At 44.0% G+C, this 26,973-nt stretch overlaps 1 protein-coding gene across 1 annotated transcript in view; it reads right to left on the reverse strand.

Annotated features, from left to right (window-relative positions):
• Positions 1-10,476: 10,476 nt before the first annotated feature.
• Positions 10,477-26,973, reverse strand: part of LOC129842523 (beta-1-syntrophin-like) — a 57,173-nt gene continuing 40,676 nt past the window's right edge. Inside the window, exons 3-5 of the mRNA XM_055911099.1 lie at positions 20,521-20,728; positions 12,633-12,769; positions 10,477-11,731 (exon numbers count right to left, since the gene is read on the reverse strand). Of these exons, the coding sequence (XP_055767074.1) occupies positions 11,473-11,731; positions 12,633-12,769; positions 20,521-20,728 (604 nt within the window). The 3' untranslated portion in view covers positions 10,477-11,472. The remainder of the gene's footprint in view (positions 11,732-12,632; positions 12,770-20,520; positions 20,729-26,973) is intronic.

Below are 26,973 nucleotides of genomic sequence, written 5' to 3' on the forward strand. Positions count from 1 at the left end.
CATAAACCCCTATAGTCAACAGTCTACCAAACAAACACAACTGTGATGACATCATAAACCCCTATAGTCAACAGTCTACCAAGCAAACACAACTGTGATGACATCATAAACCCCTATAGTCAATAGTCTACCAAGCAAACACAACTGTGATGACATCATAAACCCCTATAGTCAACAGTCTACCAAGCAAACACAACTGTGATGACATCATAAACCCCTATAGTCAACAGTCTACCAAGCAAGCAAACACAACTGTGAGGACATCATAAACCCCTATAGTCAACAGTCTACCAAGCAAACACAACTGTGATGACATCATAAACCCCTATAGTCAATAGTCTACCAAGCAAACACAACTGTGATGACATCATAAACCCCTATAGTCAACAGTCTACCAAGCAAACACAACTGTAGTCAAGTCTATCAAGCAAACACAACTGTGAAAACTGTGATGACATCATGAACCACTATAGTCAATCTATTAACAATACCTCTGTATTACAGACCACTGATCACAACAGGAATATGCCAGTGGATAAATACATGCCCTTAACAATAAATAAGAGACTAGATAATATAATACATAATAAATTGTTAATACATTATAAATAATAAAACAGCCCCTGGACAATATCTGATTCTGACCATCGCTTTATTTTGAGCCAGTTGAATAACGGTCTCAAACGCGAAAAGCCAAATCCCTCAATATGCGTCCTAAATGGCACCATATATAGTGCACTGTGTTCGGGAATAGGGTGCCATTTGAGACGCAGTCTCCGTAATAATCATCACTGGAATCAATGGAAACGTAGCTCCTCAGCCAAAAGAGGCCTTTTTCCTCTAAATTCCCCAATATGGCACTAGGCCCAGACCCCGACGTAGAGCTCAGCTATTCTTAGGACCAAATATTCTAATACTAATATTAACAATGTTTTCACTGTAAATAAAAGATTAAAAATATTTAGCCAAATGTCACACAGTCTACAAAGACAGTCAACCACACACTCCAGAGGTCCATAGAGGTCCATAGAAGACCATAGAGGTCAATAGAGGTCCATAGCATGCCTCTTTCACAGATTCACAGACACTGTCCAGACATATTATATTAGTTTCCTATTCTTTAACCTGTCCAGACATGTTGCATTAGTTTAAAATAAAATGTTATTTGTCACATACACATGGTTAGCAGATGTTAATGTGAGTGTAGCGAAATGCTTGTGCTTCTAGTTCCCGACAGTGCAGTAATATCTAACAAGTAATCAAAAAATTTCCCAACAACTACCTAATACACACAAATCTAAAGGGGTGAATGAGAATATGTACATGTAAGTATAAGGATGAGCGATGGCTGAGCGGCATAGACAAGGTGCAATAGATGGTATAAAATACAGTTTATACATGTGATATGAGTAATATAAGATACGTAAACATTATTAAAGTGCCATTATTTAGAGTGCCATTGTATAAAGTGACTAGTAATCCATTTATTAAAGTGGCCAGTGATTGGGTCTCAATGTAGGCAGCAGCCTCTCTGAGTTAGTGATTGCTGTTTAGCAGTCTGATGGCCTCGAGATAGAAGCTGTTTTTCAGTCTCTCGGTCCCAGCTTTGATGCACCTGTACTGACCTCGCCTTCTGGATGATAGCGGGGTGAACAGGCAGTGGCTCGGGTGGTTGATGTCCTTGATGATCTTTTTGGCCTTCCTGTGACATTGGATGCAGTAGGTGTCATGGAGGGCAGGTAGTTTGCCCCCAGTGATACGTTGTGCAGACCACCCTCTGGAGAGCCTTGCGGTTGAGGGCGGTGCAGTTGCCGTACCAGGCTGTGATACAGCTCGACAGGATGCTCTCGATTGTGCATCTGTAAAAGTTTGTCAGGGTTTTGGGTGATAAGCCAAATTTCTTCAGTCTCCTGAGGTTGAAGAGGGGCTGTTGCGCCTTCTTCACCACACTGTCTGTGTGGGTGGACCATTTCAGTTTGTCTGTGATGTGTACGCCAAGGAACTTAAAACTTTCCCCCTTCTCCACTGCGGTCTCGTCGATGTGGATAGGGGAGTGCTCCCTCTGCTGTTTCCTGAAGTCCACGATCATCTCCTTTGTTTTGTTGACGTTGAGTGAGAGGTTTTTTTCCTGACACCACACTCTGAGTGCCCTCACCTTCTCCCTGTAGGCTGTCTCATCGTTGTTGGCAATCAAGCCCACTAATGTTGTGTCGTCTGCAAACTTGATGATTGAGTTGGAGGCGTGCATGGCCACGCAGTCGTGGGTGAACAGGGAGTACAGGAGGGGGCTGAGCACGCACCCTTGTGAGGCCCCAATGTTGAGGGTCAGGGAAGTGGAGATCACTTCACCACCTGGGGGCGGCCCGTCAGAAAGTCCAGGATCCAATTGCACACGGTGGTGTTGAGACGCTGGGCCTCTAGCTTGATGATGAGCTTGGAGGGTACTATGGTGTTGAATGCTGAGCTGTAGTCAATGAACAGCATTCTCACATAGGTATTCCTCTTGTCCAGATGGGTTAGGGCAGCGTGCAGTGGGATGGCGATTGCGTCGTCTGTGGACCTGTTGGGGCGGTATGCAAACTGAAGGTGGCCGGTAAGGTGGAGGTGATATGATCCTTGACTAGTCTCTCAAAGCACTTCATGATGACAGAAGTGAGTGCTACGGGGCGGTAGTCATTTAGTTCAGTTATCTTTTCCTTATTGGGAACAGGAACAATGGGCGCCATCTTGAAGCATGTGGGGACAACAGACTAGGATAGGGAGCGATTGAATATGTCCGTAAACACACCAGCCAGCTGGTCTGCGCATGTTCTGAGGACGCGGCTAGGGATGCCGTCTGGGCCAGCAGCCTTGCGAGGGTTAATATGTTTAAATGTTTTACTCATGTCAGAGCCACGGACAAGGAGGGGGGGGGGGGGGGGGGCGAAGTCCTTGTTAGCGGGCCACGATGGTGGCACTGTATTATCCCCAAAGCAAAGAAGGTGTTTAGTTTGTCTGGAAGCGTGACGTCGGTGTCCGTGACGTGGCTGGTTTTCTTTTTGTAGTCTGTGATTTCCTGTAAACCCTGCCACATACGTCTCGTGTCTGAGCCGTTGAATTGCGATTCCACCTTGTCCCTGTACTGTCATTTCGCTTGTTTGATTGCCTTGCAGAGGGAATAACTACACTGTTTATATTCAGTCATTTTCCCAGACCTCTTTCCATGGTTAAATGCGGTGGATCGCGCTTTCAGTTTTGCACGAATGCCGCCACCCATTCACGGTTTCTGGTTAAGGTAGGTTTTAATAGTCACAGTGGGTACAACATCTCCAATGCACTTCTTTATAAACATATAGGTCGATGTTGTTCTCTGAGGCCACCCGAAACATATTCCAGTCCGCGTGATCAAATCAATCTTGAAGCATGGCTTCTGATTGGTCAGACCAGCATTGAATGGTTCTCGTTACTGGTACATCCTGTTTGAGTTTCAGCCTATAAGACGGTAGAAGCAAGGTGGCGTCGTGGTCGGATTTGCTGAAGGGAGAGCGGGGGAGGGATTTGTATGCATCACGGAAGTTAGAGTAGCAGTGGTGGAGGGTATTGCCCATGTGCGTAGCGTAATCAATATGCTGGTAGAATTTAGGTTGCCTTGTTCTCAAATTTGCTTTGTTAAAATCTCCAGCTACAATAAATGCAGCCTCAGAATGTATAGTTTCCAGTTTGCATATAGTCCAGTGAAGTTCCTTGATGGCCATCTTGGTGTCTGCTTGAGGGGGAATGTACACAGCTGTGACGATAACTGACGAGAATTCTCTTGGTAGGTAACATTTGATTGTAAGGAATTCTTTGTCGGGTGAACAGAATAACTTGAGTTCCTGTATGTTGTTATGATTACACCATGAGTTGTTAATCATAAAGCATTCACCCCGCCCTTCCTCTTCCCAGAGAGGTGTTTATCTCTGTCGGCGCGATGCATGGAGAAGCCCGGTCGCGGAACTGATTCCGAAAACATATCCCGAGAGAGCCATGTTTCCGTGAAACAGAGAACGTTACAATCTCTGACGTCTCTCTGGAAGGCAACCGTTGCTCGAATTTTGTCTACCTAGTTGTCAAGAGACTGGACATTGGCTACTAGTATACTCGGGAGCGGTGGGTGCAGTGCACGTCTACGGAACCTGACCAGGTGGCTGCATCGTCTGCCCCTTCCGCGGCACCGTTGTTTTGGGTCAACTACTGGAATTAGATCCATTGTCCTGGTTGGTGGTCCGAACAGAGGATCCGCTTCGGGAAAGTTGTATTCCTGGTCATAATGTTGGTAAGTTGACGTTGCTCTTATATCCAATAGTTCTTCCCGGGGTAACAATGTAAGAAATAATACATAAAAAAACAAAATACTGCATAGTTTCCGAAGAACTCGAAGCGAGGGGACCACCTCTGTCGGCGCCATCTATATAAACTCACCAAAAAAAGAAATGTCCCTTTTTCAGGGCCCTGTCTTTCAAAGATAATTCGTAAACATCCAAATATCTTCACAGATCTTCATTGTAAAGGGTTTAAACACTGTTTCCCATGCTTGTTCAATGAACCATAAACAATTAATGAACATGCACCTGTGGAACGGTCGTTAAGACACTAACAGCTTACAGACGGTAGGCAATTAAGGTCACAGTTATGAAAACGTAGGACACTAAAGAGGCCTTTCTACTGACTCTGAAAAACACCAAAAGAAAGATGCCCAAGGTCCCTGCTCATCTGCGTGAACGTGCCTTAGGCATGCTGCAAGGAGGCATGAAGACTGCAGATGTGGCCAGGGCAATAAATTGCAATGTCCGTAATGTGAGAAGCATAAGACAGCGCTACAGGGAGACAGGATGGACAGATGATCGTCCTCGCAGTGGCAGACCATGTGTAACAACACCTGCACAGGATAGGTACAGCCGGACATCACACCTGCGGGACAGGTACAGGATCGCAACAACTGCCCGAGTTACACCAGGAACGCACAATCCTTCCATCAGTGCTCACTGTCCACAATAGGCTGAGAGAGGCTGGAATGAGGGCTTGCAGGCCTGTTGTAAGGTAGGTCCTCACCAGACATCACCGGCAACAACGTCGCCTATGGGCACAAACTCACCATCGCTGGACCAGACAGGACTGGCAAAAAGTGCTCTTCACTGACGAGTCGCGGTTTTGTCTCACCAGGGGTGATGGTCGGATTCACGCTTATCGCCAAAGGAATGAGCGTTACACCGAGGCCTGTACTCTGGAGCGGGATTGATTTGGAGGTGGATGGTCAGTCATGGTCTGGTGTGTCACAGCATCATCGGACTGAGCTTGTTGTCATTGTAGGCAATCTCAACGCGTTGTATTACAGGGTAGACATACTCCTCCCTCATGTGGTACCCTTCCTGCAGGCTCATCCTGACCTGACCTTCCAGCATGACAATGCCACCAGCCATACTGCTCGTTCTGTGCGTGATTTCCTGCAAGACAGGAATGTCAGTGTTCTGCCATGGCCAGCGAAGAGCCCGGATCTCAATGCCATTGAGCACGTCTGGGACCTGTTGGATAGGAGGGTGAGGGCTAGGGCCATTCCCCGCAGAAATGTCCGGGAACTTGCAGGTGCCTTGGTGGAAGAGTGTGGTAACATCTCACAGCAAGAACTGGCTAATCTGGTCCAGTCCATGAGGAGGAGATGCACTGCAGTACTTAATGCAGCTGGTTTTTGTTGTTGATGTTTCCTATTCTATACACTGTCCAGACATAGTGTATTAGGTTCCTATTGTATACCCTCCTATGACAACAATGTTTACGTGGGCCTAGCAAAGACAGCAAAGCTTATGTCTGACAGCTGATGCCATGTCACAATAAGTGAAGTGATATATTATCCATTCCTAAAGAGCTCTTAGTGAAAACAACATATTTGACGTGGTTCCCTGAGTCACTGGATCAGTAACAACATGTATGACATAGTTCCCTCAGTCACTGGATCAGTAACATGTATGACATAGTTCCCTGAGTCACTGGATCAGTAACATGTATGACATAGTTCCCTCAGTCACTGGATCAGTAACATGTATGACATAGTTCCCTCAGTCACTGGATCAGTAACATGTATGACATAGTTCCCTCAGTCACTGGATCAGTAACAACATGTATGACATAGTTCCCTCAGACACTGGATCAGTAACATGTATGACATAGTTCCCTCAGACACTGGATCAGTAACATGTATGACATAGTTCCCTCAGACACTGGATCAGTAACAACATGTATGACATAGTTCCCTCAGACACTGGATCAGTAACAACATGTATGACATAGTTACCTCAGACACTGGATCAGTAACAACATGTATGACATAGTTCCCTCAGACACTGGATCAGTAACATGTATGACATAGTTCCCTCAGACACTGGATCAGTAACAACATGTATGACATAGTTCCCTCAGTCACTGGATCAGTAACAACATGTATGACATAGTTCCCTGAGTCACTGGATCAGTAACAACATGTATGACATAGTTCCCTCAGTCACTGGATCAGTAACAACATGTATGACATAGTTCCCTCAGTCACTGGATCAGTAACAACATGTATGACATAGTTCCCTCAGTCACTGGATCAGTAACAACATGTATGACATAGTTCCCTCAGTCACTGGATCAGTAACATGTATGACATAGTTCCCTCAGCCACTGGATCAGTAACATGTATGACATAGTTCCCTCAGACACTGGATCAGTAACAACATGTATGACATAGTTCCCTCAGTCACTGGATCAGTAACAACATGTATGACATAGTTCCCTCAGTCACTGGATCAGTAACAACATGTATGACATAGTTCCCTCAGTCACTGGATCAGTAACAACATGTATGACATAGTTCCCTCAGTCACTGGATCAGTAACATGTATGACATAGTTCCCTCAGTCACTGGATCAGTAACAACATGTATGACATAGTTCCCTGAGTCACTGGATCAGTAACATGTATGACATAGTTCCCTGAGTCACTGGATCAGTAACATGTATGACATAGTTCCCTCAGACACTGGATCAGTAACAACATGTATGACATAGTTCCCTGAGTCACTGGATCAGTAACAACATGTATGACATAGTTCCCTGAGTCACTGGATCAGTAACATGTATGACATAGTTCCCTGAGTCACTGGATCAGTAACATGTATGACATAGTTCCCTCAGACACTGGATCAGTAACAACATGTATGACATAGTTCCCTCAGACACTGGATCAGTAACAACATGTATGACATAGTTCCCTCAGTCACTGGATCAGTAACATGTATGACATAGTTCCCTCAGTCACTGGATCAGTAACATGTATGACATAGTTCCCTCAGACACTGGATCAGTAACATGTATGACATAGTTCCCTCAGTCACTGGATCAGTAACATGTATGACATAGTTCCCTCAGACACTGGATCAGTAACATGTATGACATAGTTCCCTCAGACACTGGATCAGTAACAACACAGTTGATAAACACCGGTTGCGTCCCAAACAGCGCCCTATTCCCCATAGGGCTCTAGTCAGATGTAGTGCACTATACTGTATAGGTAATAGGGTGTCATTTGGGACACAGATTTGTTTTGACATTTTGTTATAAACTCTGATCAACTGAACTAAGTCAGTGAGGAAAATCCCTCCTCCCTTTGTCTCTCCCACTCCCAACATATGTCTGATCTCCACTGTAGCTTATGACAGAGGGCGAGGAGAGAGAGAGAGATCCTCCTTATAAATGGAGATGCTGTTTTGCAGCTAAATAAAAGTGTGAAACGTGCAGGAAACTCTCTCCTCTCCTGGCTGGGTAGTGTGGACGTCTCTCACCTAACAGCTGTTTACATGTCCACTAGTGACGAGAGCTCTGCTCCTCTCTACCAGTCAGCTACAACAAGCCTGCAGCACACGTCCGGAACATCTCAGATAGCAGCATGTGTGTTTGTGTGGTAGAAGGCATCTTCCAGGATGTAACTCTAAAGTAACTGAAGGTTAGCCTGTTGTCGTGAGCAACGTGCTGAAACGATGGAAGTTATTAATTCTTGCCACTATAGGGGGTGCTGTTTCGCATTAGCATAATTTGCTCTACAGATTAAACTGCCTAGTACTCAATTCTTGCTCGTACAATATGCATATTATTGTTATTATTGGATAGAAAACACTCTCTAGTTTCTATAGCCGTTTGAATTATGTCTCTGAGTGGAACAGAACTCATTCTACAGCACTTTTCCTGATATGGAGTGAGATTTCAGAAATATTGGCCTCTGGTCCCAGGTCAGTTTTAATGTCCCTGTAAATGCTATGAGGATACAAACACTGCCCACGCCTTCCTCTAGATGTCAGTAAGTGGTGACAATTTGAATGGAGTCGATTGCGCAATCAGGGCCTGTATAAAAGGCCAAAGACCGGATGTACCGTTCTTTTGCTCCCTGCGCCTGACGCACAATGGACGTCGGACCTGCTCTCTTTCCAAGCTGTTGTTTAGCCAGTAATATATCGCCGGTCATGTTTTTACTCGTTATAGGTGTTAAAAACATCATAAGGTAGTTAATTTAAACCGTTTTATAGCAATTTATATCCGTTTATATCCGCGATTTTGAGGCATTGCTTTGTGATGCACTTTGAAGCGCCGGGCACGTTTCGGGGTCCCGGTCGAACGTTAGTGGGCATTTCGACGGACAAGAGGACATCTTTCGACCAAAAGAAGATTAGACCCAAGAAAGGATACATTGCCCAAGATTCTGATGGAAGATCACCTCATAGTAAGAAATATTTAAGATGATAAATCGTTGTTCTGTCGAAAAATGTTAAATGCATATTCCGCCATTTTTTTTGGTATAGCTTCGCTTGGCGAACCCTGTATTGCACAGTAAGGATAATTTTAGAAATGTAATTCAGCGATTGCATTAAGAACTAATTTGTCTTTCGATAGCTGTCCAACTTATATTTTTTTAGTCAAGTTTATGAATAGTTATTCATGAGACAAGATCACTGTCAAATATGGCGCCCGACATTTTCAGGCTAGTATTGTCATTGTATAACCACGTTTTTTTGTGGCTAAATATGCACATTTTCGAACAAACTCTATATGTATGTTGTAATATGATGTTACAGGAGTGTCATCGGAAGAATTCTGAGAAGGTTAGTGAAAAAATTCATATATTTTGGCGATGATTACGTTATCGCTCTCTTTGGCTTGAATCAATGCTCGGGTAACGTTTGCACATGTGGTATGCTAATATAACGATTTATTGTGTTTTCGCTGTAGAACACTTAGAACATCTGAAATATTGTCTGAATTCACAAGATCTGTGTCTTTCCATTGCTGTGAGCTGTGTATTTTTAAGAAATGTTTTATGATTAGTAATTAGGTAATACACGTTGCTCTCTGTATTTATTCTAGTCGAGTTGTGATGGTGGGTGCAATTGTAAACTATGATTTCTACCTGAAATATGCACATTTTTCTAACAAAACCTATCCTATACAATAAATATGTTATCAGACTGTCATCTGATGAGGTTTTTTCTTGGTTAGTGGCTATCAATATCTTTATTTGGCCGAATTGGTGATAGCACCTGATGGAGTAAGAAACTGATGGAGTTAGAAAAGTGGTGTCTTTTGCTAACGTGGATAGCTAATAGATTTACATATTTTGTCTTCCCTGTAAAACATTTTAAAAATCTGAAATGGTGGCTTTATTCACAAGATCTGTATCTTTCATTTGGTGTCTTGGACTTGTGATTTAATGATATTTAGATGCTACTATTTAATTGTGACGCTATGCTAGCGATGCTAATCAGTGTGTAGGGGGGTGGGGGGTGATCCCGGATCCGGGGTTGAGAGGCGGTAAAAGTTAACAGACGACCAAAACATTGTAGTGACGCCAGTAAAAGTAATGTGAGCCATATTGAGAGAGAGAGAATATAACTCATATTTATGTTTATTTATTTTCCCTTTTGTACTTTAACTATTTGCATATTGTTACAATACTGTACATAGACATAATATTCCTCTGAAACGTTTGTGTGTGTAATGTTTACTGTTCATTTTGATTGGTTATTTCACATTTGTTAAATATCACACACACACACACACACACAAACCACACAGAGCACACACACACACACACACAAACCACACAGAGAACACACACACACACACACAGACCACACACACACACAGGTCACACAGACCACACACACACAGACCTCACACAGACTACACACACACACACAGACACACACCTCACACACAGACACACACCTCACACACACACACACACACACACACACACACACACACACACACACACACACACACACACACACACACACACACACACACACACAGACCACACACACACAGACTACACACACACACACACACACACACACACACACACACACACACACACACACACACACACACACACACACACACACACACACACACACACACACACACACACACAGGTCACACAGACCACACACACACAGACTGACCACACACAGACCTCACACAGACTACACACACACACACAGGTCACACAGACCACACACAGACTGACCACACACAGACCACACACAGACTACACACACACAGGATCTCACAGTGACATTCCTTTCTAAAAACACTCCTTTCTCAATGTCTTCCATGTGACTGACCGGCAGTAACACCCCCTTACCAAACACTGCAGCTCTGAGTACTGTACTGAGACTGACAAACCCGTCTATGTTACAATCACACTAACATGATAACTAACCTTGATTTGAGTTACTCCCCAAGCTAATGTCTACCTAGGCTCACTGGTAGTGACTTGGTTAATAAAGGCTTTATCTCAGTGGGCTCACACAGTCTTATAGCAGGGTCGGTGTAGTGGTACTCACTGGTAGTGACTTGGTTAATCAAGGCTTTAGCTCAGCGGGCTCACACAGTCTTATAGCAGGGTCGGTGTAGTGGTACTCACTGGTAGTGACTTGGTTAATCAAGGCTTTAGCTCAGTGGGCTCACACAGTCTTATAGCAGGATCGGTGTAGTGGTACTCACTGGTAGTGACTTGGTTAATCAAGGCTTTAGCTCAGTGGGCTCACACAGTCTTATAGCAGGGTCGGTGTAGTGGTACTCACTAGTAGTGACTTGGTTAATCAAGGCTTTAGCTCAGTGGGCTCACACAGTCTTATAGCAGGGTCGGTGTAGTGGTACTCACTGGTAGTGACTTGGTTAATCAAGGCTTTAGCTCAGTGTGCTCACACAGTCTTATAGCAGGGTCGGTGTAGTGGTACTCACTGGTAGTGACTTGGTTAATCAAGGCTTTAGCTCAGCGGGCTCACACAGTCTTATAGCAGGGTCGGTGTAGTGGTACTCACTGGTAGTGACTTGGTTAATCAAGGCTTTAGCTCAGTGGGCTCACACAGTCTTATAGCAGGGTCGGTGTAGTGGTACTCACTGGTAGTGGCTTGGTTAATCAAGGCTTTAGCTCAGTGGGCTCACACAGTCTTATAGCAGGGTCGGTGTAGTGGTACTCACTGGTAGTGACTTCTTTGATCATCTGGGCAGAAGAGTGACAGCCCGTAACGATGTGCCTGGTCCACAGTGAAAGGTCCTGACAGGTCTCAGCTCTGAACAGGTGGGCCTCGATGCCCAGTCTGGTTCCTGTACGTGTGGCGAAGGACAGCTCCACCCCCGGCTGGGGAGAGCCTCGGTCTGGGCCAGAGTGCACCAGCCTACAGACAGACACACTTTCTGTTATAAGAGCCTGCAGTTGAGAGAGACTAGCTAGTCAGTGCTGTAACTATATAACCCTTCACACCAAGGACATAAAGGTGTAATAATTGATAACATGATAAATAGTAACAGAGTTCTTGGCTGTGTTCAGTAATGGAAACATGTTGTGGACGTGTCCTCCAGCGCCTACTCATCTTTCACGTGTTTTCTGCACCATGAGGCCAATAGAGGGTAGATGTGTTCTGATTATTGCTTGGCCAATAGAGGGCAAGTGTGTTCTGATTATTGCTTGGCCAATAGAGGGCAAGTGTGTTCTGATTATTGCTTGGCCAATAGAGGGCAGGTGTGTTCTAATTATTGCTTGGCCAATAGAGGGCAGGTGTGTTCTAATTATTGCTTGGCCAATAGAGGGTAGATATATAATGATTATTGCTTGGCCCATAGAGGGTAGATGTGTTCTGATTATTGCTTGGCCAAAAGAGGGCAAGTGTGTTCTGATTATTGCTTGGCCCATAGAGGGTAGATGTGTTCTGATTATTGCTTGGCCAATAGAGGGTCGATGTGTTCTGATTATTGCTTGGCCAATAGAGGGTATGTGGGTCCTGAACATTGCTTGGCCAATAGAGGGTAGGCGTGTTCTGATTATTGCTTGGCCAATAGAGGGTAGGCGGGTTCTGATTATTGCTTGGCCAATAGAGGGTAGGCGTGTTTGGAGTGGCGGAGGATTATCATGTGGTCATGGTTGGGTTGTTCAGGGTGGATGCTACTAACCATGTGGCTAAGATAAGATAAATGTGTTTTGCTATTTGACTAGCAGGAAGACGGTGTCTTTTGCTTACTGTGTGGATAGCAGCAGCTATTTGTCTTGTGGCTAGTAGAGAGAGGGTGTGTGTAGCGTACCGTGTAGCTAACAGCGGGTATGTGTGTGCAGGGCTGTGCCAGGATGCCTTCATGCGTGGAAGGCTGTGATAGAGGAGCAGGTCTTTCTCCGTCACCATCACCAGCACTGGCTTCCACTGCTGCTTCTCATTCTCCGTCTGGGAGAAAACACACCACACTGTGTTAGAATACTCTCTGTCTAGGAGAAAACACACCACACAGTGTTAGAATACTCTCTGTCTGGGAGAAAACACACCACACAGTGTTAGAATACTCTCTGTCTGAGAGAAAACACACCACACAGTGTTAGAATACTCTCTGTCTGAGAGAAAACACACCACACAGTGTTAGAATACTCTCTGTCTGAGAGAAAACACACCACACAGTGTTAGAATACTCTCTGTCTGGGAGAAAACACACCACACCGTGTTAGAATACTCTCTGTCTGAGAGAAAACACACCACACAGTGTTAGAATACTCTCTGTCTGAGAGAAAACACACCACACAGTGTTAGAATACTCTCTGTCTGGGAGAAAACACACCACACAGTGTTAGAATACTCTCTGTCTAGGAGAAAACACACCACACTGTGTTAGAATACTCTCTGTCTGGGAGAAAACACACCACACAGTGTTAGAATACTCTCTGGGAGAAAACACACCACACAGTGTTAGAATACTCTCTGTCTGGGAGAAAACACACCACACTGTGTTAGAATACTCTCTGGGAGAAAACACACCACACAGTGTTAGAATACTCTCTGTCTGAGAGAAAACACACCACACAGTGTTAGAATACTTTCTGTCTGGGAGAAAACACACCACACAGTGTTAGAATACTCTCTGTCTGGAAGAAAACACACCACACAGTGTTAGAATACTCTCTGTCTGGGAGAAAACACACCACAGTGTTAGAATACTCTCTGTCTGGGAGAAAACACACCACACTGTATTAGAATACTCTCTTAGAGAAAACACACCACACAGTGTTAGAATACTCTCTGTCTGGGAGAAAACACACCACACAGTGTTAGAATACTCTCTGTCTGGGAGAAAACACACCACACAGTGTTAGAATACTCTCTGTCTGGAAGAAAACACACCACACAGTGTTAGAATACTCTCTGTCTGGGAGAAAACACACCACAGTGTTAGAATACTCTCTGTCTGGGAGAAAACACACCACACAGTGTTAGAATACTCTCTGTCTGGGAGAAAACACACCACACAGTGTTAGAATACTCTCTGTCTAGGAGAAAACACACCACACAGTGTTAGAATACTCTCTGGGAGAAAACACACCACACTGTGTTAGAATACTCTCTGTCTGGGAGAAAACACACCACACAGTGTTAGAATACTCTCTGTCTGAGAGAAAACACACCACAGTGTTAGAATACTCTCTGTCTGAGAGAAAACACACCACACAGTGTTAGAATACTCTCTGTCTGGGAGAAAACACACCACACAGTGTTAGAATACTCTCTGTCTGAGAGAAAACACACCACACAGTGTTAGAATACTCTCTGTCTGGGAGAAAACACACCACAGTGTTAGAATACTCTCTGTCTGTGAGAAAACACACCACACAGTGTTAGAATACTCTCTGTCTGGGAGAAAACACACCACACAGTGTTAGAATACTCTCTGTCTGGGAGAAAACACACCACACAGTGTTAGAATACTCTCTGTCTGAGAGAAAACACACCACACAGTGTTAGAATACTCTCTGTCTGAGAGAAAACACACCACACAGTGTTAGAATACTCTCTGTCTGAGAGAAAACACACCACACTGTGTTAGAATACTCTCTGTCTGGGAGAAAACACACCACACTGTGTTAGAATACTCTCTGTCTGGGAGAAAACACACCACACAGTGTTAGAATACTCTCTGTCTAGGAGAAAACACACCACACAGTGTTAGAATACTCTCTGTCTGGGAGAAAACACACCACAGTGTTAGAATACTCTCTGGGAGGAAACACACCACACAGTGTTAGAATACTCTCTGTCTGGGAGAAAACACACCACACAGTGTGTTAGAATACTCTCTGGGAGGAAACACACCACACAGTGTGTTAGAATACTCTCTGGGAGGAAACACACCACACAGTGTTAGAATACTCTCTGTCTGGGAGAAAACACACCACACAGTGTTAGAATACTCTCTGTCTGGGAGAAAACACACCACACAGTGTTAGAATACTCTCTGTCTGGGAGAAAACACACCACACAGTGTTAGAATACTCTCTGTCTGAGAGAAAACACACCACACAGTGTTAGAATACTCTCTGTCTGGGAGAAAACACACCACACTGTGTTAGAATACTCTCTGTCTGGAAGGAAACACACCACACAGTGTTAGAATACTCTCTGTCTGGGAGAAAACACACCACACAGTGTTAGAATACTCTCTGTCTGTGAGGAAACACACCACACCGTGTTAGAATACTCTCTGTCTGAGAGAAAACACACCACACAGTGTTAGAATACTCTCTGTCTGAGAGAAAACACACCACACAGTGTTAGAATACTCTCTGTCTGGGAGAAAACACACCATAGTGTTAGAATACTCTCTGTCTGGGAGAAAACACACCACACAGTGTTAGAATACTCTCTGTCTGGGAGAAAACACACCACACAGTGTTAGAATACTCTCTGGGAGAAAACACACCACACAGTGTTAGAATACTCTCTGTCTAGGAGAAAACACACCACACCGTGTTAGAATACTCTCTGGGAGAAAACACACCACACCGTGTTAGAATACTCTCTGTCTGAGAGAAAACACACCACACAGTGTTAGAATACTCTCTGTCTAGGAGAAAACACACCACACAGTGTTAGAATACTCTCTGTCTGAGAGAAAACACACCACACAGTGTTAGAATACTCTCTGGGAGAAAACACACCACACAGTGTTAGAATACTCTCTGTCTGAGAGAAAACACACCACACAGTGTTAGAATACTCTCTGTCTGAGAGAAAACACACCACACAGTGTTAGAATACTCTCTGGGAGAAAACACACCACACAGTGTTAGAATACTCTCTGTCTGAGAGAAAACACACCACACAGTGTTAGAATACTCTCTGTCTGAGAGAAAACACACCACACTGTGTTAGAATACTCTCTGTCTGGAAGAAAACACACCACACAGTGTTAGAATACTCTCTGTCTGGGAGAAAACACACCACACAGTGTTAGAATACTCTCTGTCTGGGAGAAAACACACCACACAGTGTTAGAATACTCTCTGTCTGGGAGAAAACACACCACAGTGTTAGAATACTCTCTGTCTGAGAGAAAACACACCACACAGTGTTAGAATACTCTCTGTCTGGGAGAAAACACACCACACCGTGTGACAGGCTGCTGGTGTCATCTGCGTGGGGGTTACTTGTGCAATGGAGAAAATGTCATGGACCAGAGAATACAATTTAGCAAGAGTGATAAGCACATACTACTACAAACAGCAAAGACACAACCTTGAATGTCTCCAGCATTTTTCTATGTAACTAAGTCTTAGTAACAATATCTTGGTTATTTTTCACAGGAAGGCACTTTATACAGTTTATTCATCTTGTCCTGTAGATAAACTCTCAACTCTCAGACACCCAATACAACACCGGCTTGCATAACATTATACAGCATGACAATCCTCATTATGAAAGTTACAGCACAATCCTCATTATGAAAGTTACAGCACAATCCTCATTATGAAAGTTACAGCACAATCCTCATTATGAAAGTTACAGCACAATCCTCATTATGAAAGTTACAGCACACTCCTCATTATGAAAGTTATAGCACAATCCTCATTATGAAAGTTACAGCACAATCCTCATTATGAAAGGTACAGCACACTCCTCATTATGAAAGTTATAGCACAATCCTCATTATGAAAGTTACAGCACAATCCTCATTATGAAAGTTACAGCACAATCCTCATTATGAAAGTTACAGCACAATCCTCATTATGAAAGTTACAGCACAATCCTCATTATGAAAGTTATAGCACAATCCTCATTATGAAAGTTACAGCACAATCCTCATTATGAAAGTTACAGCACACTCCTCATTATGAAAGTTATAGCACAATCCTCATTATGAAAGTTACAGCACAATCCTCATTATGAAAGGTACAGCACAATCCTCATTATGAAAGTTACAGCACAATCCTCATTATGAAAGTTACAGCACAATCCTCATTATGAAAGTTACAGCACAATCCTTATAACCATAAGCCTCTTGTCCCACTATGAAGTCCTCAGCTAGTTATGAGAACATATGATTCTGGTGGCCATAGGTCAATCCTATAACATTACCAACACATGTTGCCAAGTAACCATATTAAAACACCATATACAGGCTCACAAACGTAGCTTTAACTAAAGCCTACACAACCACATAGTTAGTGTGTAACAATCATTCAATTTAAAACGCTGCCACAGTATAATTGGCTATAGTATGAGAGTGAATATAAAGTCTGTGGTTAAAGCCAGGCTCAGGACAGTTGCACAGAGCAACCTCAACAAGGCTGTAAAACAAGGATCCCCTCCCTCTCCTCTCCTTTCTGTATCTCCTCTCCTCCCCCACCTCTCCTTTCCTCTCCTCTCTTCTCCTCTCCTCCCCCACCTCTCCTTTCCTCTCCTCTCCTGTCCTCTCCTCTCCTCCCCCACCTCTCCTCTCCTCCCCCACCTCTCCTTTCCTCTCCTCTCCTCCCCCACCTCTCCTTTCCTCTCCTCTCCTGTCCTGTCCTATCCTCTCCTCCCCCACCTCACCTTTCCTCTCCTCTCCTCTCCTCCCCCACCTCTCCTTTCCTCTCCTCTCCTGTCCTGTCCTCTCCTCTCCTCTCCTCCCCCACCTCTCCTCTCCTGTCCTGTCCTCTCCCCCTCCTTTCCTGTCCTGTCCTGTCCTCTCCTCCCCCACCTCTCCTCTCCTTTCCTCTCCTCTACTGTCCTCTCCATCTCATCTCCTCTCCATTTCCTCTACTCCTCCTCTCCTGTCCTCTCCTCCTCCTCTCCCCTCCTCTCCGATATCTGATCACATTAGCATGCTGAACTCCAGAGGGTCTGCTATGTAGTCTGTTGACCATCACACAGCTAAGTAGAGACTGACTTCAGTCTGTAGTCTGTTGACCATCACACAGCTAAGTAGAGACTGACTTCAGTCTGTAGTCTGTTGACCATCACACAGCTAAGTAGAGACTGACTCCAGTCTGTAGTCTGTTGACCATCACACAGCTAAGTAGAGACTGACTCCAGTCTGTAGTCTGTTGACCATCACACAGCTAAGTAGAGACTGACTCCAGTCTGTAGTCTGTTGACCATCACACAGCTAAGTAGAGACTGACTCCAGTCTGTAGTCTGTTGACCATCCCACAGCTAAGTAGAGACTGACTCCAGTCTGTAGTCTGTTGACCACCACACAGCTAAGTAGAGACTGACTCCAGTCTGTAGTCTGTTGACCATCACACAGCTAAGTAGAGAATGACTCCAGTCTGTAGTCTGTTGACATCACACAGCTAAGTAGAGACTCAGACTCCAGTCTGTAGTCTGTTGACCATCACACACCTAAGTAGAGACTGACTCCAGTCTGTAGTCTATTGACCATCACACAGCTAAGTAGAGACTGACTCCAGTCTGTAGTCTGTTGACCATCACACAGCTAAGTAGAGACTGACTCCAGTCTGTAGTCCGTTGACCATCACACAGCTAAGTAGAGACTGACTCCAGTCTGTAGTCTGTTGACCACCACACAGCTAAGTAGAGAATGACTCCAGTCTGTAGTCTGTTGACATCACACAGCTAAGTAGAGACTCAGACTCCAGTCTGTAGTCTGTTGACCATCACACAGCTAAGTAGAGACTGACTCCAGTCTGTAGTCTGTTGACCATCACACAGCTAAGTAGAGACTGACTCCAGTCTGTAGTCTGTTGACCATCCCACAGCTAAGTAGAGACTGACTCCAGTCTGTAGTCTGTTGACCACCACACAGCTAAGTAGAGACTGACTCCAGTCTGTAGTCTGTTGACCATCACACAGCTAAGTAGAGAATGACTCCAGTCTGTAGTCTGTTGACATCACACAGCTAAGTAGAGACTCAGACTCCAGTCTGTAGTCTGTTGACCATCACACAGCTAAGTAGAGACTGACTCCAGTCTGTAGTCTATTGACCATCACACAGCTAAGTAGAGACTGACTCCAGTCTGTAGTCTGTTGACCATCACACAGCTAAGTAGAGACTGACTCCAGTCTGTAGTCCGTTGACCATCACACAGCTAAGTAGAGACTGACTCCAGTCTGTAGTCTGTTGACCATCACACAGCTAAGTAGAGACTGACTCCAGTCTGTAGTCTGTTGACCATCACACAGCTAAGTAGAGACTGACTTCAGTCTGTAGTCTGTTGACCATCACACAGCTAAGTAGAGACTGACTCCAGCCTGTAGTCTGTTGACCATCACACAGCTAAGTAGAGACTGACTCCAGCCTGTAGTCTGTTGACCATCACACAGCTAAGTAGAGACTGACTCCAGTCTGTAGTCTGTTGACCATCCCACAGCTAAGTAGAGACTGACTCCAGTCTGTAGTCTGTTGACCACCACACAGCTAAGTAGAGACTGACTCCAGTCTGTAGTCTGTTGACCACCACACAGCTAAGTAGAGAATGACTCCAGTCTGTAGTCTGTTGACATCACACAGCTAAGTAGAGACTCAGACTCCAGTCTGTAGTCTGTTGACCATCACACAGCTAAGTAGAGACTGACTCCAGTCTGTAGTCTATTGACCATCACACAGCTAAGTAGAGACTGACTCCAGCCTGTAGTCTGTTGACCATCACACAGCTAAGTAGAGACTGACTTCAGTCTGTAGTCTGTTGACCATCACACAGCTAAGTAGAGACTGACTCCAGCCTGTAGTCTGTTGACCATCACACAGCTAAGTAGAGACTGACTTCAGTCTGTAGTCTGTTGACCATCACACAGCTAAGTAGAGACTGACTCCAGTCTGTAGTCTGTTGACCATCACACAGCTAAGTAGAGACTGACTTCAGTCTGTAGTCTGTTGACCATCACACAGCTAAGTAGAGACTGACTTCAGTCTGTAGTCTGTTGACCATCACACAGCTAAGTAGAGACTGACTCCAGTCTGTAGTCTGTTGACCATCACACAGCTAAGTAGAGACTCAGACTCCAGCCTCCTGAGTGCGTCAGATTGACGTTGTTTAGAGGAACTTGGACGGCAGGCGAAGCCTAAGCAGACCACTCCACTCCACACACGCTGAACTGCTTTAGGTCTTATAATTATTCAGACTCCAGAATCTGCATCCAAAATGGCACCATATTCCCTATATAGTGCACTAGGGTGCCATTTGTGACACACTATGGGGCAGGCAGGCAGTAATAAAAGAGGAACTCATTAAGAAGCCTCGAAAGCATCCTCTGGCTTGGCTTGGCTTGGCTTGGCAGACTGACTGACTGACCAAAGTACAGGGCTATAGTCTACTCAGTATTAGCCGTCTCGCTCTCTCTCTCTGCCAGGCAGGCCCTGACTAATAAGAGAGTGATGAAAGAGGATTTAGAGGCGGACGAGGAGGGGGGGAAAACCTGGAGTCACGCAGGAAACAGTCACCTGGGATCAATAGGTGCTGTACTGTACAGAAGGAACACTACAAAGCCCCCAGCCGTGCTTCTTCTGTTGGAAACTACTGCATCAGCTATACTATATGAGGTTCCAAGAAGGCTTGACTCACCATCGTATAACTACCTCACAAAAATCCCATATGAGTTATTATCAGAAGGTGGGGTGTGAATACATATTATACGTCTGATTAAAGGGAAGCACGTTTCTTTGAGGTGTTTTCCTGAAACCAACATTCAATAAAGTACGGAGTAGCTCCCACCTTCTCAGCCAGCCAGCCCAGGTGTCTGATCTCTCTGCTCCCTGCGATTCCTGTTCTTCCCGTGTGCTCTTTGACCTCTGTGATGACCTTGTTGATGAGGTTAGAGGTCGCCGACTGCATGACCTCGAACCAGGCCTGGGCCGAGGCTGTGTCTGTACACCGTAACACCACAGTATGCTTGGCGTCCGGAGAGTGCAGCTCTAACTGCCTGGAGAACACACAAACAGACAGAAAGACATAGAGAAAGCTGTGAATTAGTTTTGTCACAGGCAAATAGCTCCCATGGCACAGCTTCCAGTGGACATGAGAAAAAGGCTTCTTCAGTTCAACAAAGGCTACTTCCCTTTGAAGGGAAAGGAAGATGGCCGCCGTGTGCTTGATGATGTCCTAAGTGAATGGAAATGATCCCAAGCACCATTAGAGACTGTTTCACACAGCGTCTCTTCTTCTTCTTCTGGCTGAGATACACATTTCCTTTGATGTACCGAGCACTGGGTGTACAGTGGGTATGTATTTATTTACACACCTGCTTACTCATCATGGGTGGATAGGGTTTGTCTCTTGTGGGATGTGCAGTAAGTTTCAAACCTTTTGGTATTGGAAACATTAGCTAAGTATATGAATACATTCAGCTAACAACAAAGATAAATAAAATGAACAAGGTTGAAGGAAACCATTTTCACCTCAGACCTGAGGGACTTGAGTATGACCATTGTTGATAAATCTACCTGTAATTAATCAGAGACAGTGGGAGACCATGTTCTCATGATGTCACAAACCACTAGATCAACTGCAGGTGCTCTCTCTCTCCTACCCGCCACCACCAACCCTCCCCCACTCCCCAGTCCCCCACCACAGTTAAAAATAGAAACCAGAGACTTGATTGAGGAGATACAGAAGCCAGATGTCAAATGGAGGGAGCTGAAGTGTTTACGTTAGTCAGAGACAGACAGACAGACAGAGAGGTTCCTGGAAAGAGGCCCAAGCTCTCCCCCAGACCTGCGCGGTTCAAAGACTATTTGGAATCATTTTGTATATATTGAGCGTTTGCTTTAGTCTGCCTCCAGTGCCAGATGGGTGGGCATTGCACTTACAAGCTCAATCAAGCACAACTCAAATATTCTAAAGACTTCAAATACTATTTGAACCCAGGTGTGTTCTCCCCATTCAAGGTCATTCCACATCCAGCCAGGTCATCTCTCCAACATGGGACACTATCTACTGAGCCATTAAAGAAGCCAAGGACAGATTTAGAAAGTGGACTCACTGTGTGGCAAATCTTTCAATGCCTTTCCTGGTCAATGATGGTCTGTCTGCCTGTTTGTTTTCCACTGACAAACTGCTTTTTATTTGAGAGAAGAAGAAAAAACGTCTCGGGGGGGGGAAAAGGCAAATATCTCAAGCTAAAATAGGCATGAGAAAACTGTTTTACACTTTAGCATCGCTTACTCTCTATGACGTCCTAAATGAATACTAAATCAGTCAATATTAAGCCTAGTCTATTTATAGCCCTAGAATAAACGAGAGACAGAGAGATGCAGTAAATCTGTCTGAGGAGGGAGGAAACTCTCTCCTCTCCTGGCTGGGTAGTGTGGACGTCTCTCAACCAACAGCTGTTTACATGTCCACTAGTGACGAGAGCTCTGCTCCTCTCTACCAGTCAGCTACAACAAGCCTGCAGCACACGTCCGGAACATCTCAGATAGCAGCATGTGTGTTTGTGTGGTAGAAGGCATCTTCCAGGATGTAACTCTAAAGTAACTGAAGGTTAGCCTGTTGTTGTGAGCAACGTGCTGAAACGATGGAAGTTATTAACAGACGAACAAAACATTGTAGTGACGCCAGTAATTATCACTCAATACAAACACATGCTAGGTTGTGATAGTATGTTAGATGAACCTCTGTGTTTAGGGATTTATATCTGATGTGTCTTGGGACGGACTGGATAAAACATTCACTACTTTGATGGTTATATTGTCATGTTTGTTACTGTCGTTCTACTGTTAGTGTGATACTGCAACACTGACAACAGAGGTAAGACCTATGTGCTGTAAATGTGATATTTCATATATTTATTTATTTTATAAATTTGCACAAAAAAAACCTGTCTTTGCTTTGTCAATATGGGGTATTGTGTGTAGATTGATGAGGATAAAAAAAAAAAAAATTGTTTTGAATAAGACTGTAACATAACAAAATGTGGAAAGGGGGTCTGAATATTTTCTGAATGCACTGTATGTGAGCCATATTGGCACTTCATTAAGTAGGCTAGCTGTGGTCTAACCCCTCAGTGACTGACTTCCTGTTCATAGTGTGGTTCATCTCACAGACCAGAGAGCATAGACATAGAACTACTAGAACGGTCACATTGCCATGGCTCTGAGGGCATTCCCCTTCTGGTAATTATATTTCTATGCCACAGCACATAGGTCTTACCTCTGTTGTCAGTGTTGCAGTATCACACTAACAGTAGAACGACAGTAACAAACATGACAATATAATCATCAAAGTAGTGAATGTTTTATCCAGTCCGTCCCAAGACACATCAGATATAAATCACTAAACACAGAGGTTCATCTAACACACTATCACAACCTAGCATGTGTTTGATTTGAGTGATAATGTTTGTGTGTCATATCTAAATGACTGTATAAAGACCAGGCCTGTCTAAATGACTGTATAAAGACCAGGCCTGTCTAAATGACTGTATAAAGACCAGGCCTGTCTAAATGACTGTATAAAGACCAGGCCTGTCTAAATGACTGTATAAAGACCAGGCCTGTCTAAATGACTGTATAAAGACCAGGCCTGTCTAAATGACTGTATAAAGACCAGGCCTGTCTAAATGACTGTATAAAGACCATGCCTGTCTAAATGACTGTATAAAGACCAGGCCTGTCTAAATGACTGTATAAGGACCAGGCATATCTAAGTCTAAGGCCATGGACTCGGGTCCTCCTGGGGACGTAGGCTCGCTGTAAAGGAGGGCTCAGGGCGATCGAGTTCCTGGTCGGGTGGAAGTGTCGGCCTCGGATAGGTTAAAGATGAGGAGGTAAGGGAGGACGGCAAAGTCAGATCCAGAACTTCGGGATAAAATAGAACTGTAAAATTGTACCGTGGGGCAGCAGGTAGCCTTAGCGGTTAGAGGGGGGTAGCAGGTATCCTAGCGGTCAGAGGGGGGAGGCAGGTAGCCTAGCGGTTAGAGGGGGGCAGCAGGTAGCCTAGTGGTTAGAGGGGGGCAGCAGGTAGCCTAGTGGTTAGAGGGGGGTAGGCAGGTAGCCTAGTGGTTAGAGGGGGGAGGCAGGTAGCCTAGCGGTTAGAGGGGGGAGGCAGGTAGCCTAGCGGTTAGAGGGGGGCAGCAGGTAGCCTAGCGGTTAGAGGGGGGCAGCAGGTAGCCTAGCGGTTAGATGGGGGAGGCAGGTAGCCTAGCGGTTAGAGGGGGGAGGCAGGTAGCCTAGCGGTTAGAGGGGGGCAGCAGGTAGCCTAGCGGTTAGAGGGGGGCAGCAGGTAGCCTAGCGGTTAGAGCGTTGGGCCAGTAACCGAAAGGTTGCTACATTGAATCCCCGAGCTGACAAGGTAAAAATCTGTCATTCTGCCCCTGAACAAGGCAGTTAACCCACTGTTCCTAGGCCATCATTGTAAATAAGAATTTGTTCTTAACTGACTTGCCAGGTTAAATAACAATTAAAACAATTATTAAATATCTAAAGACAAGGCGAGCATGATCAATTGGTCCCTAAAGTAGAGGTAAAGCTGAGGGCATAAGGTGTGTGTGTCAGACAGAAACTGTTTCTCTATGTTAATTAAGGAAGGATATGTGTGTCTGATAGAAACCGTTTCTCTACGGTTAATTAAGGTAGGATATGTGTGTCAGATAGAAACCGTTTCTCTATGGTTAATTAAGGTAGGCTATGTGTGTCTGATAGAAACCGTTTCTCTACGGTTAATTAAGGTAGGCTATGTGTGTCTGATAGAAACCGTTTCTCTATGGTTAATTAAGGTAGGCTATGTGTGTCAGATAGAAACCGTTTCTCTACGGTTAATTAAGGTAGGCTATGTGTGTCAGATAGAAACCGTTTCTCTACGGTTAATTAAGGTAGACTATGTGTGTCAGATAGAAACCGTTTCTCTATGGTTAATTAAGGTAGGCTATGTGTGTCTGATAGAAACCGTTTCTCTACGGTTAATTAAGGTAGACTATGTGTGTCTGATAGAAACCGTTTCTCTACGGTTAATTAAGGTAGACTATGTGTGTCAGATAGAAACCGTTTCTCTACGTTAATTAAGGTAGACTATGTGTGTCAGATAAAAACCGTTTCTCTACGTTAATTAAGGTAGGCTATGTGTGTCAGATAGAAACCGTTTCTCTATGGTTAATTAAGGTAGGCTCTGTGTGTCAGATAGAAACCGTTTCTCTATGTTAATTAAGGTAGGCTCTGTGTGTCAGATAGAAACCGTTTCTCTATGGTTAATTAAGGTAGGCTATGTGTGTCTGATAGAAACCGTTTCTCTACGGTTAATTAAGGTAGGCTCTGTGTGTCAGATAGAAACCGTTTCTCTACGGTTAATTAAGGTAGGCTATGTGTGTCTGATAGAAACCGTTTCTCTACGGTTAATTAAGGTAGGATATGTGTGTCAGATAGAAACTGTTTCTCTATGTTAATTAAGGTAGGCTATGTGTGTCAGATAGAAACCGTTTCTCTATGGTTAATTAAGGTAGGCTATGTGTGTCAGATAGAAACCGTTTCTCTATGTTAATTAAGGTAGGCTATGTGTGTCAGATAGAAACCGTTTCTCTATGTTAATTAAGGTAGGCTATGTGTGTCAGATAGAAACCGTTTCTCTAAGGTTAATTAAGGTAGGCTATGTGTGTCAGATAGAAACCGTTTCTCTATGTTAATTAAGGTAGACTATGTGTGTCAGATAGAAACCGTTTCTCTATGTTAATTAAGGTAGGCTATGTGTGTCAGATAGAAACCGTTTCTCTACGGTTAATTAAGGTAGGCTATGTGTGTCATATAGAAACCGTTTCTCTACGGTTAATTAAGGTAGGCTATGTGTGTCAGATAGAAACTGTTTCTCTATGTTAATTAAGGTAGGCTATGTGTGTCAGATAGAAACTGTTTCTCTATGTTAATTAAGGTAGGCTATGTGTGTCATATAGAAACCATTTCTCTACGGTTAATTAAGGTAGACTATGTGTGTCTGATAGAAACCGTTTCTCTACGGTTAATTAAGGTAGGCTATGTGTGTCTGATAGAAACCGTTTCTCTACGGTTAATTAAGGTGGGCTATGTGTGTCTGATAGAAACCGTTTCTCTATGTTAATTAAGGTAGGCTATGTGTGTCAGATAGAAACCGTTTCTCTACGGTTAATTAAGGTAGGCTATGTGTGTCAGATAGAAACCGTTTCTCTACGTTAATTAAGGTAGGCTATGTGTGTCTGATAGAAACCGTTTCTCTACGGTTAATTAAGGTAGGCTATGTGTGTCTGATAGAAACCGTTTCTCTACGGTTAATTAAGGTAGGCTATGTGTGTCTGATAGAAACCGTTTCTCTATGTTAATTAAGGTAGGCTATGTGTGTCTGATAGAAACCATTTCTCTACGGTTACTTAAGGTAGACTATGTGTGTCTGATAGAAACCGTTTCTCTACGGTTAATTAAGGTAGGCTATGTGTGTCTGATAGAAACCATTTCTCTACGGTTAATTAAGGTAGGCTATGTGTCTGATAGAAACCGTTTCTCTACGGTTAATTAAGGTAGGCTATGTGTGTCAGATAGAAACCGTTTCTCTACGGTTAATTAAGGTAGGCTATGTGTGTCAGATAGAAACCGTTTCTCTACGGTTTATTAAGATAGGCTATGTGTGTCAGATAGAAATCGTTTCTCTACGGTTTATTAAGGTAGGCTATGTGTGTCAGATAGAAACCGTTTCTCTACGGTTAATTAAGGTAGGCTATGTGTGTCAGATAGAAACCGTTTCTCTATGGTTAATTAAGGTAGGCTATGTGTGTCAGATAGAAACCGTTTCTCTATGTTAATTAAGGTAGGCTATGTGTGTCAGATAATTAACATAGAGAAACGGTTTCTATCTGACACACATAGCCTACCTTAATTAACATAGAGAAACGGTTTCTATCTGACACACATAGCCTACCTTAATTAACATAGAGAAACGGTTTCTAAGGTAGGCTATGTGTGTCAGATAGAAACCGTTTCTCTATGTTAATTAAGGTAGGCTATGTGTGTCAGATAGAAACCGTTTCTCTACGGTTAATTAAGGAAGGCTATGTGTGTCAGATAGAAACCGTTTCTCTACGGTTAATTAAGGTAGGCTATGTGTGTCAGATAGAAACCGTTTCTCTATGTTAATTAAGGTAGGCTATGTGTGTCAGATAGAAACCGTTTCTCTATGTTAATTAAGGTAGGCTATGTGTGTCAGATAGAAACC

This window comes from Salvelinus fontinalis, unplaced genomic scaffold, assembly GCF_029448725.1.
Source record: "Salvelinus fontinalis isolate EN_2023a unplaced genomic scaffold, ASM2944872v1 scaffold_0047, whole genome shotgun sequence".
NCBI classification, from domain to species: Eukaryota; Metazoa; Chordata; class Actinopteri; order Salmoniformes; family Salmonidae; genus Salvelinus; species Salvelinus fontinalis.